At 47.4% G+C, this 17,744-nt stretch overlaps 1 protein-coding gene across 7 annotated transcripts in view; it reads right to left on the reverse strand.

The window, feature by feature from the left end:
• Positions 1-17,744, reverse strand: part of Tex2 (testis expressed 2) — a 109,467-nt gene that overhangs the window by 19,164 nt on the left and 72,559 nt on the right. For all 7 annotated transcript variants that reach the window (XM_021176086.2, XM_029483456.1, XM_021176084.2 and 4 more), the window contains exons 6-7: positions 9,522-9,668; positions 4,557-4,656 (exon numbers count right to left, since the gene is read on the reverse strand). In XM_021176086.2, the coding sequence (XP_021031745.1) occupies positions 4,557-4,656; positions 9,522-9,668 (247 nt within the window). The remainder of the gene's footprint in view (positions 1-4,556; positions 4,657-9,521; positions 9,669-17,744) is intronic.

A 17,744-nucleotide genomic window follows, 5' to 3' on the forward strand; every position in this document is an offset into this window, starting at 1 on the left:
AAAAAAAAAAAAAGAAAAGAAAAGAAAAGAAAAGAAAGAAAAACAATTTGTTTTATTTGTGCACGCCTGGTAAAGGAGAATGTCAGAGAGGATGCTGGAGCCCTGGACCTGGGATTGTGGATGCTTGTGAGCCACCATGCAGGCGCTGGGAACTGAACCAATGTCCTCTGCAAGAGCAACACGTGCCCTTAACCTCTGAGTCAGACCTGTAGCCCCTAAATTTTTATATTTTTAATATCCATTTGTTTCTGGAAATTACCTAATAATTAAACTAAAAGGAGTTCCAGGTGTACCTCAGTAAAGCTGGAGAATCACTTAATGCCAGAGTTTTAAGAATTTAGTCATCAGAAGGATATTGCTGCCAATAGCTCATATCTCATTTCCCCAGGATGGCTGCCCCTGGACCAGCATCCACAGTATGCACACATCACTCTCTGTCAGCACAGGAGGGTGGCCTGGCAGGCCTGCCAAGCTACACGAGATGCTTTCACTCTTAGAGCTCCATAAGACCTCATGGATATTTAATCACAATGCAATCCTTCAAGTGGCCATTTAAATGCTAACAGACTTTTATAGATCATCATAAGACAAGTGACAATATGTAAGAGGAGGCAGGAAATTAATCTCAGACCATTCTTCATATAAAGCTGCAGTTTCAGTCCACTGCAGTAAACAGCCCCTCCCCACATGGCTAGCCCCCTGTATAAAAGCACTGTCTATCCGTACGGAAGTACTAACGGTGCAATTCCTCACTAAAGGCAGAATAATTCCTATTTGGTTTTCAACAAATTCTTCCTGTTACTGAATGCGATTATTCTCCATGAATGGCTTGGTTTAATTAAGTGGCACAGGTCAAGGGTGATTATCTTCTTTGCGGGAAAAACTGCTTCATTTCTAGCTTACGGTAAGCAGTTTAAAAAAATCATTAGTTAGCTTACTCTTCAAAATGCTGTTATTGTGTAGATCAAAGGCGCATCTGCTTCAGGAAGACATTTAGTCCTTAACCACTTCCAGGAGAATGGGATTGGTTTAAAGGGCTACAGAGGAATTTTAGCTCACTATAAAAAGGACACTAATTTCTTTTGGAAATCCTGGCCAGGTTTCCAAATAATATCAACGGCATGGATTGTCTTTGAAAGCTGTCATATTAAGAGCACTAAAACTTTATTCCTTCCAAAATGGGAGGTTTTGTCTTTCTTTCTCCAAAATTTATTCTTTTAAAAAAAATATGTATGTAAGAGTGGTAGTGTGGTGGTGGTGGTGGTGGTGGTGGCATGTGCAGATGCAGACAAGGCCAGAAGAGGGCATCTGGTTCCCCTAGAGCTGGAACTATGAACCACCCAACCTGGGTCCTAGGAGGCAAGCAAGTATTCTGGCCAACACCTCACAACTTGTGGGGCAGAGAAAAGAGGGTTGTTACATGGTTGAGAGAAGTTCTAGACCAGCCAGGGCCACGTAGAGAGATCCTATCTTAGAATTTAAAAAGTGCATGGCTGAGGCAGAATAGTCCAAGCAGTCCGAACAGCCCATGTGAACCAGAAGAAAATATTCTTTCTTTTTAAAAAATGTTTTCTTTGTAAAATTACTTTTTTTATGTGTATGGTGTTCTGCCTGCATTTCTCTTTGTGGACCCATGTGGACGTAGTGCTCATTGAGATGGGAAGAGGGCACTGGACCCCCTAGAACTGGAGTTAGAGACTTGCTTGTTCTTCAGCAAGAACAGCAAGTGCTCTTAACTGCGGAGCCATCTTTCCTGCCCCTGGGAGGGACTTTTCAGAGGGGCACTGGAGTCTCACAGGAGTGCTGCTATTACCAAGTCACCCCACCTTTCAATTTCCCTAGAAAGGAAGGCTCTCCCCGAGAACAGTGGGATCTGAAACCCCAAACTCACACAATTCCACACTGCATGATGACTTCTGGCCACTAGTGGACCACATATAGGACAGCAGTCCTGTGAGATTCTGTCACTTAGTAACATGACTGCCGCCTAAGCCTAGGTTAAGCACACTCTATTGTTTACACAAGTGGACAGGGTTACACAGTTGCAGTGTGACTGTTATTGAAAAACACCTCAGTGCATCCTTTGTCCTTCTGTTTTGGGTCATGCAGGCATTCTTCAAAAGCATGGAAAAGACTAACTTGATCAAATTCAAATAACGCCCAGGCCTTATGTCTTTCTTTGGTAATATTTTCTCCCTGTTAAACAAGCTGGCAGATTGCTACACTTTGCCCTGAAAGGAGTTAAGTAAGCTTCAAGTGGATTAAAAGCAGCAAGGCTTTGATCTGCAGACTTGAAATGTCTCACGCCAGCTCCATAAAAACAGCAAAGAAGTTGGAGACTTAGGTCTCCAATTATCCTCAAAGCCTGACCAACGCACTCCCAGAGCTCAAAGCCACAGGGACACTTGGATGCGGCAGAGCCTGCTGTGCTCTGCCCAGTGCACTTTCCTTAGACATTTCTATTAAACCAGGCCAGGGAGGTGTTGAGATTGGAGAGGTGGCGAGCATGTGAGAAACCTCACAGGCACCTTCAGTGTTTACCTTTAAAAGCCCAGCACTTGGAAAGTTTGTGGAAGCTGATTATTTCCTGCTTGTTTCTAGCCAGTCCCTGAAGAGACGGAGAGCAAAGGGCAAAGGGCAGCAGAGAGGTCATGGACTAGGGGAAGACCCTGCCCTTGTACTCTGATGGGGAGAAGATTCTAGCTGCACAGCTAACTTAGCAGGGCACACCTTTGAATACTGTGCACCATGCTGAGCTGGGGGCCGGGGTGTAGAATAAGCAACCTTGTACCAGGTTAGACTGAATAACTACTTGTAGAGTCTAAATCTCTTCTAGCTTCATTCTGTGGACCTGTCAGACCCCAGCAGGATTCAGACTGATCAAGGTGCAGGCAGATTTCAGGCTTACAGGTGACCTCAGCACGCAGGCACCAGGTGGACTTTTGTGTCTCTCAAAGATCAGTGTGTGCATGCCCTGTCAGCTCAAACCCTGCTAGAGGGATGCGCAGAGCTGCTAAGTGTAATCACGGAACACTCACCCTCTTCATATTGTGTAACAGCAGAAAATGAGTTCACAAAATGTGACTCGATGGCCAGAGTTGTTCTGTACCTTACAAATTATACAAAATATTGGCATCAAAACACGCATCGTTCTCCAGAAACAGTGTGTTACTCCCTTCTACCCTGCTCCTAGGCCTCCTAGGGAATATGTTAAGCATGATTCAAGGGAGAAGAGCTTCCTTGACAGGGGATACTAAAACTGAGTTGAGTGGGCAGTTTGTTTGGCTAGGCTACCTTGCAAGACCCTGTCTCAAAAGAGAAGAAAGGAAGGAAGGAAGGAAGGGAAAGAAGAAAGAGGGAGAGGGGAGGGAATGAGCCGGTGAGGTCTGCCTGTGTGCCAGCAGCCTTCTCTGTCCATGTGACTCACTCAGCTCGTGTTTTTCTAAATCCCAGCATTCTAACTCCTCCCTGTTGATGCCCTTTGAAGCCACATGTTATCAAAGGCATAGAAAGCTGTGCCATTATTTTATTTCTTTCACATTCTGATCAATTCTTTTCCATCCACAGGATTAGGCATAAATACTGTGACCATGGCAAGCCTAAAACCTTAAATCCAGGAGCTTATACTCCAGCAAACAGATCTGCTCCTGAAATACTGCCTTCAAGTATATGTCTTCATCTTTCAAATCCTCCAGACCCACAGGAGTGTAAGGACTATAAAGATGCAAGACATGAAGGCCAAAGACTTTACAAATTAGAAGACGAGGCAGGTGAAGCTGGGGTTAAGTGAGTGGGGCAGTGTCTCTCAGGGAAGCAGGGCCATGGTGCCCATGAGAGGACAGCGCAGCTGAAACCTAGCCCACTGCCTCACCCTGGCAAGGGCTACAACTCACATAAAAGCTTGGACCCTAGCAACTGGCTTGAGGGTGTCTTGGGTCTGGAAAAGCCCCCATAACAGACTGAGCGAAGAGAACTGGGAGAAGGAACCTAGATCTATTGCCATCCAGCTTCCTACTGTGACTGCTATAAATAAAAGTCACTTGTAGGATGTGGTGGCACATGTCTGTGCTAGAGAGGCTGAGGCAGGAAGATCATAAGTTCAAAGATAGGCTGGGCTACAGAGCAAGGTCCAGCATGAGCGACAGACACACAAGTCTCTATCTCAACAATGAAACAATAACACAAATCAAAACAAACCAAAAATGGCTAGTGAGATAGCTCGGTGGATAAATGTTCTTGCCATGCAAGGAGAATGATTTAGGGTCAAGCCCTGAAACCCATTTAAAGGTAAGGAAGAGAACTGACTCCATAGAGTTAGCCTCTGACCTCAGCATACACACCCCCTCACCAGCTCCCCAATCTCTCTCCCTCTCCTCACCCTCCAATCCCCACGAGTTTAAAAACTAAACAAAGAATAAGAACAAAATCCACAGTCCACGTGAACAGGAGCTTAGGACTCGGGTTCTTTCTAAGCACAAGCCTTGGGGTGAAAGCTACAACCAGACAAGCATTTTACCACCCACCGGTCAAGTCCTCTCCAGGCCACTAAGCGTTACCTTGGTGATCAACATAAGGCTTGAAGGCCTGAAGGATTTTTGGCACAGCTACACCCATGTCAAGCTCTGTCAGTGTTAGTTCATTCATAAAGTAGGGGAGCTGCAGGAAAGAAACAAAGAGTGAATGAGACCCCAGGAAGCCAGTAACACGCTAATGTCACCCAGAGCTCCAGGCAGTCTGAGGAGAGAGCAGTTGCGGTGCTGGGTCACATCTTTATGTACAGACCAGAGAAGCAGAAACAAGCAAACAGACAAATGCTATAATCTCCTAGAGCAGGGCTGGGACTTGGTGAGGACGTGGTCAGCCATGGCTGTCTTAGCTGAGGAGGTGGAGAAGCCTCGGACCTGCCACCTGCCACTCAGAGTGAGGAGGGGAGGTAAGGAACTGTACATTTCAGACAGGCAAATTTACCACAGGACTAGAAATAACTGGGAAAGCCAAACTAAAGCCTAAGCCCCAATCCGCATCCCCCTGCAGCAGGGCTGGCTGTTTCTGTCGTCCTCCCATGCTCTGCCTGCTCCACAAAGGCAGGTCTATGAGGACTTTGCCCAGGAAGCCTGAGTCCTCCATCTCTTTAGCTTCAGGCGGTATGTGATCATGGGGTCCACCAGGGAGAAATGTTAGCATCTGTCCTCACACTCCAGGAAGGCCAGAGCTCCTACACAGCCAGTTCCTCCCTGCCAGATGATTGGTAAACTGATCGCCACCTTTGCCCCTTCGGGGAGGGCCACAGCTCCCCCCCCACCTCTGCTGACCCAGGCAGACAGCAGCCTCCCCTTGGGTTTCTGCACCTCCTCTAGCTACTCATCTGAGGGCGCCATCTGGTCCCTCCTGGGTCTGACTAACACCCACAACTCTTATCAGCAAGGATTTCTCATGGAGGAAATAATAGAAGAGTACTGCTGTCCTCCTCAGAATCCCCAGTTACCCCAAGATCACGATCATACCATGACCTCATGTATACTTCCTCTGACTGGATTTGTATACTCTTTCCCTCCTTCTTTCCCTTCTTCTCTCCCTCTCTCTCTCCTTTTTTTTTTTTTTTTTTTTAATTCCCCAAGATAAATAGCATTTCTCTGTGTAGCTCTGGCTGTCCTAGAATCTGCTCCATAGACCAGGTTGGCCTCAACCCAGACAAATCTGTCTGCCTCCATCTCTAGAGTGCTGGATACTGGGCAGCCAGGCTGCATTTGTGTTTCCTTAATCTTCAGGTCATTTGTTATTTTAGTGGAAGCCCCCCAGCCCTAGGATCTCAATGTAACTATGGTTGGACTGAACTCAGAGAGACCTTCCTGTCTGTGCCACCTAGTGCTGGATCTAAAGGCACGTGCCACCTCACACAGCTTAGCCTAAGATCTGAAGTAGGGGTTCAGTATTTTTTCCAAATGGCTGGTTACTCCGCCTATCATCCAGCAACTAAGCGATGCTTTCCCTGATCTGGACCATCAGCTTTGAATATGAGCTTCCCACCACACTGGAGTCTGTACTGTAATGTTATCTACCAGCACCAAAGTCCGCCTACCGATGTAACTTTATAACTCTCTGTCTGCCTCTGTCTGTCTGTCAGTCTGTCTGTCTCTGTCTCCTCCCTACTCCACCACACACACACAGGGTCTCACTGTGTAGCCCAGGCTGGCTTTGAGTTTATGATGTTCCTCCTGCTTCAGCCTCCTGGGTGCTGAGATGACAATCACCCATCACCACACCTAGCTATGACACAGCTTTATAGTTTATAAGTCCTTCTTTTCTTTTCTTCCAGAATTGTCTAAGTTATATTTATCTAGTTGAACATTAGATTAATTTGTAAAAAATGAGATTTTTTTTTTTTAATTTAACACACTGCAGGGTTGCACCTGGTCAGGGGTGACTGCTGTTTACACAGTGGATTTCTGCAGCTGGCTCTCAGTAGAAAGTGGGATCTGTCAGGGTTCGCCCGCCGGAGAGCTTCACCTCTGCTTTTTTATAGGCATCCAAGAATACGGCATGCCACCAATGTTGGGTTTTTTTTTTTTTTTTTTGGGGGGGGGGTTTCGAGACAGGGTTTCTCTGTGTAATCCTGGCTGTCCTGGAACTCACTCTGTAGACCAGGCTGGCCTCGAACTCAGAAATCCACCTGCCTCTGCCTCCCAAGTGCTGGGATCAAAGGCGTGTGCCACCACGCCCAGCCACCAATGTTGTTTGAGACAGAGTCTCATGTAGCCCCGGCTAGGCTCAAACTTGCTCCATAAGCCTTGAGCATCCCTGTTTCCTGCCACTACCTTCCAAACGCTGGGGTGACACACCGGTGCCACCATGAGTGAGCCCAGGGCATCCTGCACGGTAGGCAAACTCGGTATCACCTGAGCTACTAGTTACTGAGGACTAGCCCTCAGTTACATTTGTCTAGATTGGTACTCCCTGTCTGAAGGCACCCTCCCCGCAAAAAGCGTCAACATAAATGTGGGTGACATATCTACCATCTACAAAATGTCACTTGCTGGGCAAGTCTGCCACAGTCTCCCTCAGAGTTGTCGTCTGCAGCTGAGGAGGCAGCCTGGTGAGGAGCCTCTAGTTACCTGTGAGTCTTGGTAACGGGCTGACCAGCAGAGCCTTCTGGGTCTACTGTACCCCAGGGAGCTAGCACATCACAACTAACCTCTCCTCACGCCATTCCTCCTAGGTTAGCCTTTTTCAAATGCTGAAGAAAGCAAGAGAGTCCCTCCTCTGTGCCAGTCAACCAGAAACCGACAGGATCCCACATGAGACACGAACCCAGGGGTCACGTTCCTTACCCTCCTAAGTAAATTCAACTGGGGCCGGAACCTTTGGGTGTGTGGGCTACGTTCTCATTTGTGGATGAGCATCAGGCTGTGTGCAACGACAGCATCTGCTGGAGGGCATGGGCATCTTGAAGGGGCAGAAACATTGCTTGCTTTAAACCCACGTCTGGATACCAGATGCACCTCTGGCTGACATGAACCATCAAGTGCAACCATGGAGGAATGTGGTAATATCCTTCTGCCCTTTGTTCCTGTGGTCTCCTCTGCCTCCAGGGCACAACACAGCACAGCAGATCACAAGTGGGCGGGGATTCGAGGAGGAGCAGTGAGAGATGGACAAAGCCACCAAGCTTGACCTGGGTGCCACTGGACCTCAACCACTGCTAACCTCAGTCCTTCTGACCAGAAAAGGCAGAAGGAGCTTAAGCTGGTAAACAGCAAGCACTTTCATGAGCGATGGAAGCAGAAACCTTCCCTAGACTTCCTCTGGACTAAGGGAACCTCTGTCATCCCCATCATCACTCCCCCGGAGGCGAGGCACCAGGACCTCCCACTCTTAGTTTGAAGGGTCATGCTTCCGGAACTGGTGAGCGATCATCTGGAACCCAGGCGTGCCCTGTTCTCCTCTTGCTCCAGGGAAGCACAGCCCTCCAGTGTCTGAGAAAGGAGAAGGGGCAGGCCCCTCTATTTGCCTTGACCAGAGACTTCCCAAGGAGACAAAGAGGTCAAGTTCCCTTTAGGTGGCTGCTGACATCTCATCCACCAAGAGAGAGGGACACTTTCCAATGGTAACCCTCAACCTACCCTGAAAACACTAACTAGTCAACATTGTCACAGGGCCTCCCAAAGTCTTGCTCTAAAGTTTCCTCAGGTCAGAGGGCAGCCTCTCTTCTTCTTTTTTTTTTTTTTTAAAGATTTATTTATTATTATATGTAAGTACACTATAGCTGTCCTCAGACACCCCAGAAGAGGGAGTCAGATCTCGTTACAGATGGTTGTGAGCCACCATGTGGTTGCTGGGATTTGAACTCTGGACCTTTGGAAGAGCAGCCGGGTGCTCTTACCCACTGAGCCATCTCACCAGCACCAGCCTCTCTTCTTACCAGAGAGCTGGGGAAGACTGGTCTGAGAAGGCACACAGAGCTTGTCATAGCTCAACAAAGCCAAAAGATATTCTGTTTTGTCCAGAGGAAGTACTAAAATCAAGGCTCTGTGTCCACCTCTTTCTTCAAGCCTAAGTTTACCTTCGTCTAAAGTTCTCTCCACCGGGAGGCCTTGAGCTCCCCGAGAGCATGTGCAAAGTTTTACATCAGCGTGCATTCTTCTAGGAAAAGGAGCTACAAGTTTCTGCTTCTCGAAGGAATCTATAGCCCCAAAGAGCCTCTGACGTAAGCTACTGAGCACAGGACTCTCAGTGGGGCCTTAGTGCTCAAAGTGGCTGGATCTGGAGCAGGCCAAAGGCTTCTTTCTCGGGAACTTCTACAGGTCTCTGATTGGCAAACATTTCCTTTAATGATAGTCACATGAAGTCCTTAGGCATTTTAAACACACTTCCAAGCGGGCCTGGGCTAGCTAGCATCAGGACTGTTCCTTTAGCAAAGAGAGAGCCCAGCACAAAGAGACATCTGGCCCAAAGCAAGGGCCAGTGGCAGACACATTTAACTGCCCTCGCTGGCCAGGCAGTGGTGGTGCATGCCTTTAATCCCAGCACTTGGGGGGCAGAGGCAGGCGGATTTCTGAGTCCGAGGCCAGCCTGGCCTAAAGAGTGAGTTACAGGACAGCCAGGGCTACACAGAGAAACCCTGTCTCATAAAACAAAAAACAAAAAAACCAAAAACTGTCCTAGCTGAGGGAAAGAGAACAGCTGGAAATAGGGTCCCATGGAGTTCAAAATTCCCACCTGGAAGCTAAGCCAAGTGTAAGCTGTCTCTAACTCAGCCCAGATGAGCCAGAGGAGATCCTTTCTCCTCCACAAGCTCCGAGGAGCACCAGAGAGGATAATGACACAGCAACAGTAGAAAGGCAAACACCACAGCGGGCTCAGTCACTAGATAGTCACAGGTCAAGGCCAGTCTGTGATCCAGGTCAGATACACATGTATGGTACTCTTAGATCACGGTGTGTGTTCACTTAAGACCTGAAGGGACAGAACATCCACAAGTGAAGAGGTGGGGGATCAGAGGCCTCTCGTGTGAAAACAGATACCTTAATTTTGCTGAGTTTCATCTGGATTTTCTTCGACACCACATCAGACCAGTATTTCTCGCCCAAAAAGTCCCAAAATATTCTCCCAAGCAAAGCATTCACCCAGGCTTCCTGTTCTTCCTCCTCAGAGGGTGGGGCCTCTGGCAACTGGCAAAAGAAAAGAGACCAAAATTAGCTGTCAGAAAACTGGAGATTCAGACAGGTGCTTATTTCCATAAAGCCTCCGGAGGCCCCTCCTGTAGAAACGGAACGCGTGACTTGTCCATCTTCCCTATAAATTACAAGCCCCACACCATGCTGGTGAGCAAGAAAAGGAGAGACAAGATCGGCTGTCACAGCTGCACCTTCTCTTTGTCTCCTTTCTGCTTCTGCTTGTCCTCCCATGATCCAGCTACCACTGTACAGCCCTAGCTCAGATGACCTGCCCTGCCCTCGCTCCCCCTCCCCACTAACTCAGTGTCCGAGAGTTATCTGTCAAAGCCTGCTTCTCTTTCTCCCAGGTCAGGCTTGGGCCTGCGACTGTCAAGCCCATCCTCTTCCAGGAGGAATGAGTTTCCCAATGGCCAGGACTCAAGTCCAGCCTGATCCCTGCAAGGTGCTCACACATACTGACTTGCATTGTCGAGCCTCTGAGATACTCAGCTTAGCAGAGTCAGGAGCTTCCAAAAGCCCTCCCCTCTCAGCAAGTGATGCAGAGGAGGTAAGAACCACAGGGCTGGATGAGAACATGGCTCTCAGAACAGATGTTGGCCCCAACCCCAGCCCATCAAATACTCCAATGCCCACCACTTGACCCACATACAATCTGTCTGAAACATCTGCTGTGATCAGTGGGTAAGCAAACCTATCTCTAACTTCCTGGGTTAGCTGCCAGACTATGGGATCTGGCCTATTGAGGGTCAGAGGTGGGCATGGAGGAGCAGCAGCAGCAGCAGCAACAGCAGCAACTATGAGGGGACCGTGAGGTTTGGTGGCAAGCATGTGCTGGTAGGTTCAGTACTTACAAGGGTGGCAGGATTAGTGCTGCTGACCATAGACACACATAGATATATAGGTGACTCCTAAAGATCACCATATCTGAGCATCACAATACCCCAGGAAGAGGGGAATCCTGCTTCCATCTGAGGAAGGAACAATCCCTTCATGACTGAAGCCTGATTCTGGCTCTCTGCTTACTCTGTCATGAGGGAGGACAGGCACCAACATCCAGCCAATGAGACAGACACTTGTTGGGACATCTGAATTAGACTGCAGCCTTATATAGAAAAGCTAACAAACAAAAGGAAAGATGAAAAGATCTAGAAATGCAGAAGTCTAATGACTGCTCACACTTCTTTCCCTTGTGATCTAAGTAAACACATCTGGGCTCCACATGTTACGACTTTAGACCATCCACTCTCTTCTACTTCATGCCTGTGCTTGTGCATAAAAGTGCCACCGTGGCCTGCTCTGTGTAGCCAATTGGCTCATCTGGCTATGTGCCCAGGCCAGTGGCATGGCACACGGGTCACTGGGGGCCAAGAATCGAACCTTGAAGGTCTGCCTGGTTGTAAGAGCCCACGGCTTATGTCATGTAGCAGATCTGAAGCCTGGACTTAGGGTCTAATCTATGTGAGCCATGCACAGACTCTGATGTGAAGCCAGCAGACTTCTCAGCCCCCAATGTCATGCCATAGCTGTGCCAGCTCTTTCTCTGGGAACTAGGGAATGGGGGGCTCACTTCCACTTTCCAGTAACACATCAGAGTCTAGGACCTGTTCTAGACTCCTTCAAATCTAGATGATTTCCAAAGTCTTCCTTAGAATGTCAGTGACTTAGTAAAAACAAACAGGCTGGAAGAGCAGCTAGGTGGCTAAGAGCACTATTGCACTCCGGAGGGCACACTTCAGTTCTCAGCACCCAGTGGTGGCTCAGAACCAACATCAACACCAGATGACACCCTCTTCTGACCTCCACAGGCACCCCACACACCAGGCATTCACTCACACAGATACACACACATGCACACCCATTAAAAATTAACACCTTTGTTTAGAATTGATACATATTAACTTTTCCATTTTAGAAGAGGTGGCTCTGCCTGACTCTACCCCTGCTGCTGTCAGGTCCTGTACATTGACCAAGATATTTTCCACCACCAACTTCCAGATGAAAGGATAGAAGTTGGTGTCAGCCATTTCTTGTACCACAAGTGTGCGTGCACGTGTGTGGACATGTGTTTGCACTCCTACCCCCTGCTCCTGCATACTGTGCACTGTCATCTTCAGGCCCAGGGTAACAGGTTCAGGACTCCTCAAGCCCCATCAGATCATCTGCACAGACTACTGAAGAAACATCACATGTCTGAAGAAAATGGCCTCCAGGCTACTTAGGCTGAGCCAAACCACTGCCCACATCAGACTCTCACCACTTTTTGTCTTGTAGGCTACACAGAAGAGGCCACCTCTTGCTTTCTCAGGAGAGCACGTGTACCCTTTATCAGTCTTTCTTAAAATGCTCATTTTTACAGGAAACAACCCCCCTCCTCTCTTTCTCTTTCTCTCTCTCTCTCTCTCTCTCTCTCTCTAAGACTATTTCACAATGACGTCCAAGCCAGTTACACAGGATGCGGTAAGATGTCTCAAGGAACTGGCAAGCATGTTGCTTTTCCTTTTCCCAGTCCCTGTATCTAAGGCAGGCTCTGCACTGGGGCACAGGGAACAAAGACAAACATCAGAGCTGCAGAGCACAGACAATGCATCAAACGGGTTTATGAACAGAACCTGGCCTCCACAAGGCTGCTAGGATGCATTTCCAATGACTGTCATCAAAATTTAAAGCTGAAGAATAAATGTGCGGAGAATATTCATTGTGCCGCCTCCTCCATCCACCGGGGAGGAAGGGTAGCCTCCCAAGCCTGCTTCCAAAGGCAGTGTTTGGGGAAGCCAATGTTCCGGAGCTGAAGCAAGGCCATCCACAGACACTGTCTATCTATCTAGCTCCTGGGGAGGACTGTATTTAAAATGAGCTTATCTCCAACGTAGCATGGACGGACTCAATTCTGTGGGAGGCCAGGGATGCCTTTCTGCTATAAGAGAGATTGAAACAAATGCTCCTGAGTTTGGTCTCATATGACTGCTGTGTCAAAGTGGCAGCTGTGGTGGCCTGGTTCAGGAGCAGAGACAGCAGGACACTTTCTTCACGCTTGTGTGCTGGTTCCCCGGATTTGAAAAACAATGCATATTCATTACAGAGCACACGCATGCACGTTCTCTCTTCTCAGCTACAACAGAATCATCTTCACTGTATTTTCTTTAAGCCCTTTAAAGACATGGTCCCACTGTATTATAGCCACAGATGACTTCAAACTGGCAACCCCGCCTCAGGCTCTTGAGAACTAGGACTATAGACTCCCACTGCCAGCCCAGTTTCAGTCTTTTTCCTGTGTACCAATAATTAAGAAATAATAATAAAAGCATGTGCCGGGGGCTGGAGAGATGGCTCAGCGATTAAGAGCACCGACTGCTCTTCCAAAGGTCCTGAGTTCAAATCCCAGCCACCATATAGTGGCTCACAACCATCCATAACGAGATCTGACACCTTCTTCTGGAGTGTCTGAAGACAGCTACAGTATACTTACATATAATAAATAAATAAATCTTTAAAAAATATTAAAAAAAAAAAAGCACATGCCTTTAATCTCCGAATTTGTGAGTTAGAAGCCAGCCTAGTCTTTATAGTAAGTTCCAGGTCAGCCCCGGCCACATAGTAAGACTGTGTCTGGTTCCCTTCCACCTCCCCGCAAACTGGTTTTATAAGATAGTCTCCTGTAGATTGGGCTAGCCTTGGATTCCTTGACTTATGATTCTCTTGCTTCCATCTTCTAAGTGCTAGGATTACAGGCTGTGGCGCCATGCCTGACCTGCAGCAATACTTTCAAGATTCCCCACCCATCCTCCAGATAGGGCTACTTTGTGTAATAGTCCTGGCTGTTCTGGAACAAGATTTTTGCTATTTTTTAAAACTGTGTGTGCGTGCGTGTGTGTGTTTAAAGGCTGCCCACCCTGTTTTTTGAGACAGGGTCTCTCACTAGGACTTGAGGCACAGCGCATAGGCCAGACTGGCTAGTCAGGGAGCTCAGAATCCACCCGTCTCCGTCTCCTCAGTGCTGGGATCACAAGCACGCACCATCACACCTGGCTCTCTTATCTGGGAGCTAAATGCATGTCACCATGCCAGCAAGCCCTTACCCACTGAATTGTCACTCCAGTCCCCGTCACACTTGCCTTTTCCCCTAGTGTGTGTGCGAATGTGGTGTACGTATGAGCCAGAGAGATTATCAGTTTATAAAGTTTTATGTCTTATGGTGAGGGGGTGGGGTGGGTAAGTACACGCGTGCAGTCACTGACCAAAGCCTAAGAAGTGCACGAGATCCCCAGAGCTAGCACTTAGACCAGTGTGATCCGCCTGATACGGGTGCAAAAGCAGTGTGCACTTGTAACTGCTCAGCTCTCTATCTCAGACCATCTTCTTGACAGGGTCTCACAGACCCTGACCATATTAACTAAACTAAGCTGTCTGGCCACTGGGCTGCAGGGATCTCCCTCGCTCTGCCTGCCTAGCTTGGGAATTTCAGATGAACATCAGCATGCCTGACTCTGCATGGGTGCTGGGGAATCCGAACCCAGATCCTCGTAAAGCTGACATTTACTGACTGGGTAATCTCCCTTCGCATTTACGTATTTCCTAATTCAACTATTTATATCCTCACTATTGAGTCATAACATTCCTTTATATAGTTTGAGTATTAGACCAATATAAGAGAAATAATTTGCAAATGTTTTCTCCTACTCTGTGGAGTATTTTTTAAAGATTTTTTTAAAAAAAGATTTATTTATTTATTTATTTATTTATTTATTTATTTATTTATTTATTATGTGAGTATACTATAGCTGTACAGATGGTTGTGAGCCTTCATGTGGTTGTTGGGATTTTTTAATTTTAAGACATCTGCTTGCTTCAGTCAACCCCACTCGCTCAGTCTCTGCTGGCTCCAGCCCAGAGATTTTATTTATTATTAATTAAATAAGTACACTGTAGCTGTCTTCAGACGCACCAGAAGAGGGAGTCAGAACTCATTACAGATAGTTGTGAGCCAACATGTGGTTGTTCGGATTTGAACTCAGGACCTTCGGAAGGGCAATCGGTGTTCTTAACCACTGAGCCATCTCGCCAGTCCTAAAGATTTATTTTTATTATTTTCATTTTTTGCATCTATGTGTGTCTGTGTAAGTGTGTGGCCCATGTGTGGAGTGCCTAGGGAGACCAGAAGAGAATGTCAGATCCTCTTGAAGCTGGAGTTACAGGCAGTTGTGAGGTACCATGTGGGTGCTGGGAATCAAACCCAGGTTCTCTGGAAGAGCAGTGTGTGCTCTTGACCACTGAACCATCTCCTGTTTTTTTTTTTAAACCTGAAAATTTGCTTTTATCATATTTTGTTTATTTTTATTTAGTGTGTGGGAGTGGGTTTTCTCCACCAGATGGGTTCTGGGACTGAACTCGGGTCATCAGGCTTGGTAGCAGGCCCCTCTACCTATGCCATCTGGCTTGCCCGCTCTCAACGTTCTTCATGGCACTTTTTATGGCACCATGGCTTGAATTAGGTGGGCCCAGTTTACTTTCCTTTGGATGTTGCTTCTGTTGTCTTTGTAGGAGTTTTCAGTTTTCTCTGTTTGCTTCCTCATATTCTGTTGGGCAGGCTTGAACTCATATTCTCTCAGTTTCCTGTGTGCACCCCATGCCCTGCTCAGGAGGTTTCCCCTAACTCAGTCTAAGAGTGACTTCTGTTATGTGCTGTATAGCTTAGTGTTTACCTTGAGGTCTGTGAGCACACGAGCTAATTCTGCACGGAGCATGAGGCTCAGGCTCAGCATCTTTCCTCTGCATGGATAGCTAGCTGTTCCCACATCATTTATTAAAGACTATTCTTAGGCCAGGGAGATGACTCAGTGGGTAAAGGTACTTGCCACCAAGCCCAGTGAGTACTTGGTTTGCTTGTCTTGGAGTACACTATGTAGACCAGGATAGCCTCGAACTCACAAAGATCTACCTGCCTCTGCCTCCATAATGCTGGGATTAAAGGTGTGTGTCACCTGAGCTTAATCCCCAGGACCTACACAGTGCAAAAAGAGAACTACCTCTTTTAAGTCACCCTCCCACTTCCCCAGCATGGGCACAGGGGCATGCCCCCGAGTGCACACACAGGAATGGAATGCACTCACCACAGACATGTAGAAGGTTTAAATGAAGAGTCATCTTCCCTCACTGATTCGTCTCGCTCGGCATTCCTGTGTCCTTTACAGTTTTATTTTTAAATTGGACATATTGCTTCTTTTTTTTTTTTTTTACTTATAAGCTTCACTCCCCCCCCCACACACCCATTTCCAGTTTACAGTTTGAAGAGGAAATAGGGCAGCCTTGGGGACCTCTGCCAGCCTCAGAGTTCCTGATTTCTAACTGATTCTTGTTCATATCATTCTTATGAACACATCTGTGTGCCCTGGAACACAGATGGCCCTGTCCTGTAATCCAGCTCACAGATACTAGGTCAAAAATAGAACCCACAACCCCGAGTGACAGTGACAACAGGGCTCCACCCCAGAGCATCCTACAGTCTTACATTCCCTCAGTCCTCCCATAAAAAGGAAGGGAAATACCCACACACCCTGAGGGCCACAGCCTCGCGCCTGGAGGATGGGCACACGCTGCTGCCCTGGCAGGCTTCTCTCCCATCTGCCACCTCCAGGGCACGCAGAACCCATAACTTCCTGGTCTCAAGTCTGGAGCACGTGTGCAGCCAATATGCAGGTTGCCCCCTCCTGACACACTCATAAACCAGAAGTAATATCATCCCACTTGGAGACATTTGAAAATAATTTTCTGAATTATGACTAAAATCACCTAAAATCGGACATTAAACATCTAGAAACTGGTGATATTTTATAATTCAAATATAGTTTAATAGCTTCAAAGTTGTTTCTATGCTGAATCTTCTGATCTTGTTTTTAATTATTATGGGTAAGAACAACTGCCAGCAATGTTTTGAACTGTTTCACACAGCGGGGTAGTCTGGGTTCACTAATTAGATGCTGGGTATCTTTAATGTTAGTTCAAAGCCCGAGAACCAGAGACTTAACACTGGCCTATTCACCTCAGCTAGCACTGAACACAACTTAAAGGGAGATGAACGTGTGAGATGAACGTGTGGCATGGTCAGAACACTCAGGAGCCCTACTCTCAGGGACAGAAGAAATGCTTGCACTATTATGGTCTGTAAAAGGGATAAGGCAAGATGGCAGGAAGTGGGGGTAAGGAGAACAAAGTGTCCCAAGCCCCCTTCTATGAAAGAGGGGACCTGTGAACCTGGGTGAACATATTGGTGGTGGCCAAGTCTGAAACATAATGGAACAAGCTAAGGGAATGTCAAAGTTCTTCTGTGTCTCTGACCCCTTTAAGGCCCCTCTTTTGGGCTCACATTGAGGTAATATGGACTTTAGGAAATGTCCTATCTTTGGCACAAGGCATGAACACTGACAATCCCCAAAAGGTGAGGTCAAAGAAACAGGCAGTGCCGGGTCTTCCTGGTAGGAGTGCACATTGGTGTAACAACTACCAGGAACAGAGCATGGCGGTCTCTAGCCAAAGCACATGTGCATTCACCTTCTGACCTAGTAATCCTGCTTCCAAGATTTCCGCACTGAAGACACCCCAACAACACGAAAACACGCTCACACGAGATTCATCCTGGCACCTCCAGGAATTGCAAAGTATTGGGGAAATCTTAAAACTATAGAACACCTATCTACACATCAAAGTCTCTGCATCTGTTTAAAAAGATGAGAGTGAATTCTATGAACATGGAGTAATTTCCAGAAAGTATTTGTGAATGGACCAGCAATGCTCAAAGAACATCCACAGCATACTCGAAACTCCGAGTGCAACAGAAGAGCACATGATGCAGCGCACCCCAGGCTCAGGGCTTGCTGGTCTGGACGTGGGTGAGGGCAGCAGAGACACTGGGAAAACAAATGTTTTCTGATTTTTGGAACCGTGCTAGCAGTTCATAGGGTGGGGCCATTTGCTCACATCACAAAACTAATCAGAAGTTAGCACGGCAGCAGCGCTGCTGGCTTGCAGATGAGCCGCTCAGAGCATCGTGGCAGAGCTCACTTTCCACCTAGCATA

The sequence above is a fragment of the Mus caroli genome, chromosome 11, assembly GCF_900094665.2.
Source record: "Mus caroli chromosome 11, CAROLI_EIJ_v1.1, whole genome shotgun sequence".
NCBI lineage: Eukaryota > Metazoa > Chordata > Mammalia > Rodentia > Muridae > Mus > Mus caroli.